At 33.7% G+C, this 2,499-nt stretch overlaps 1 protein-coding gene across 1 annotated transcript; it reads right to left on the bottom strand.

The window, feature by feature from the left end:
- Positions 1–229: 229 nt before the first annotated feature.
- Positions 230–2,274, bottom strand: LOC133777523 (transcription factor bHLH18-like). Its single transcript, XM_062217179.1, has 4 exons — positions 2,236–2,274; positions 1,433–2,062; positions 917–1,321; positions 230–725 (listed from the first exon to the last, which is right to left on the bottom strand). Exons 1-4 carry the CDS (start codon positions 2,272–2,274, stop codon positions 651–653), a joined length of 1,149 nt encoding a protein of 382 aa, XP_062073163.1. The 3' UTR covers positions 230–650.
- Between the last annotated feature and the right edge of the window lie 225 nt (positions 2,275–2,499).

Below are 2,499 nucleotides of genomic sequence, written 5' to 3'. Positions count from 1 at the left end.
AGAGATATATATGAAGTAATCTAGAGTAGAATAATAACAAGCAAACAAAATGAAAATGAAGACTTGTATGCATCACTTAAGTATAAAGTTGGTTTTACTGCTATATATACTACTACTGTTGATCTACGTACTTCCTATATGTAATTCCATATCCATTACAGGTTACAATCTCTGAGGGAATTTATGAATTATCGAACACGAGAAACCTCCCTTATCATTAATTAAATAAATAAGCTAGAGGAAAACTCAAACTTCATATATAATGAGTGAAAAAAAAAACAGTGCATACATATGGTCAGCCAAGAAGTTAATTTTCCTTATTACATCTGGTGGGTAATTAAAAAAACGTGGTCAATTAACCAAGTAATAACCACGCAAAAACACAACAAAAAACTACCCCTCCAGCAAAAAATATATAGGAGCTAGCTAGCTTCACGGCAAGACAACAATAATATTCCTTAATACATAGTTGGTGGTCTAGAGAAAAATAAAAATGCATATAACTAGTTAATAAACATGGCTAGCTTCACTTGGAAATTAAGTACTAGTCTTATAACTATTTCTAATGTACAGGCTTGCAACAAGTGAAACGTTGCTCCTTAATTATTAATTATCAGCCAGCTATTTACATATATATATATATATATACGTCACATAATTTTCAATAATGCCTTCCTTAGGTTCTTAACTAGATCTTTCATGGTCATGCTGAACTCTTTCTCCACCTGCATGCAGCAAAAAACAAACACCGATATACATATCAGTTATCACATAATTAAATGTACATTCTAATAAGTACGAACACCTATACATAAGTATAAAGTATATTCGCATGATGATGTCTTCTACATAATTGTCTGAATATATATCCTAATTACATATATACATATAAGAGGTTATATAATACAATATCTACCTGAGCAAGTATTGTAATATCGAGAGTGCAGTTCCCAAAGGGCAAGACACTAGTGTTAACCACAGAAAGATGATCAAGAATTTCGATTTCGGTCAATATTTTCACCACAATTCCTTTCTGCTTCTCACAGTGGATTCGGATAAGCACGTCCTTCTCAGAAACTCTTGCTTCGACTTCAGGGAGTGTTTGATTATGATCATCTTGATCATGATGAGACCGACCCTCAAAGTTTTGATCGCTTGAAGAGCTACCCTGATGATTATGGTCATCAGCTGAGACTTGGGACTTTTTAAATACCACAGATTCCACGGTTCTACTCTTTGTCTGTTCCTCTAGTACACTCACCCGCTCTTGTAGTTGCTTCACATACATGATAGCATCTCCAAGAACCGATGCTTTATCCATCTACAAAATGAACACATAATAACAATTGAAAAGAAGAAAATAAATTAAATAAAAGTAAACAAATATATTGGAGTAGATAAATAGGCTAGAAACTTTGTGTATATATAATACCTTCTTTAAGCCAGGGACAATTGCGGAAAGAGCGATGAAGCGCTGGGTGAGCTTTTCTCTTCGTTTTCTCTCAGCCATGATATGGTCTTGAGCATGTGAAGGAGTTTTAATCATTGAGTAAGGCCTTTTATTAGTCCCCTTGATGAAGGTTGTTGGCTCACATGATGAGTAATTATCCTTCTTTTTAGTAATCAGCGAATCTTTATTGAAGAAGTTCATATCTATTTCGGACACTGCTTCTCTCTTGGGCCTTAAGGTAGTATTATTACTCATGCTAAGGTTCCCATATACTACCTTCTGATCATGATGATGAAGATTGGAATTATTAGGTGGTGGATTTGAGAACTGCTTTTGATCGAAAGAAAGAAGCTGAGACGAAGAAAACGACAAAGAGAGTTTTTTGTTCAAGGCTTCGTGGGAGTTTTTGATGGAATCTGAACCACTTGATGTGGTGATGGAAGGGTCATTAGTCTTAGTGGTAATTGTAGAGTAAGAAGAATAGCTCTCAGAAGAGAAAGATTGTTTGTATTTGTCTCCTATTATGTGATCATCTGAGGCAAAGCCAAGTTTATTCAGAGAGTTTATCTCGTATTGATGATGGAAGATACTACTGTAGTCTTCCTCTCCCTCCTGAAAAAAATAATTAGGTTTCATTTATTTTTAAATTATTTTCTGTCAAATTTGGTGGAATATACTGAAGTTCATGATCGATAAGTACAGGATACTACTAGTACTGATTTTGCCATATATATGCATATATATATATATATATGATACTAGCTACATATATAAAAACAACTTACCAGTACTTCTGATAACCAATTGGCCGATGCTACGTCCATAATAATCAGGGAAGTTGATCTTGTTGGTTCGTCTAATAATATGACAAGATTATCGTCTAAGAAACGAAAAAACAAAAAAAGTACAGTTTCTTAGAGAAGAAAAACAGCAAGCGGTGACAAATAATACATATATAGCAAACAATATATAACTAGCTATAAATAATACCTTAATTAATTGTGACTAAACCTGAAAATCATGAAAACCCCGCCTTAATTCTTGTAGTT

Source organism: Humulus lupulus, chromosome 1, assembly GCF_963169125.1.
Source record: "Humulus lupulus chromosome 1, drHumLupu1.1, whole genome shotgun sequence".
Lineage (NCBI taxonomy): Eukaryota > Viridiplantae > Streptophyta > Magnoliopsida > Rosales > Cannabaceae > Humulus > Humulus lupulus.
The sequence above is the reverse complement of the archived record's forward strand: the minus strand, read 5'-3'. Positions and strand labels throughout refer to the sequence as shown.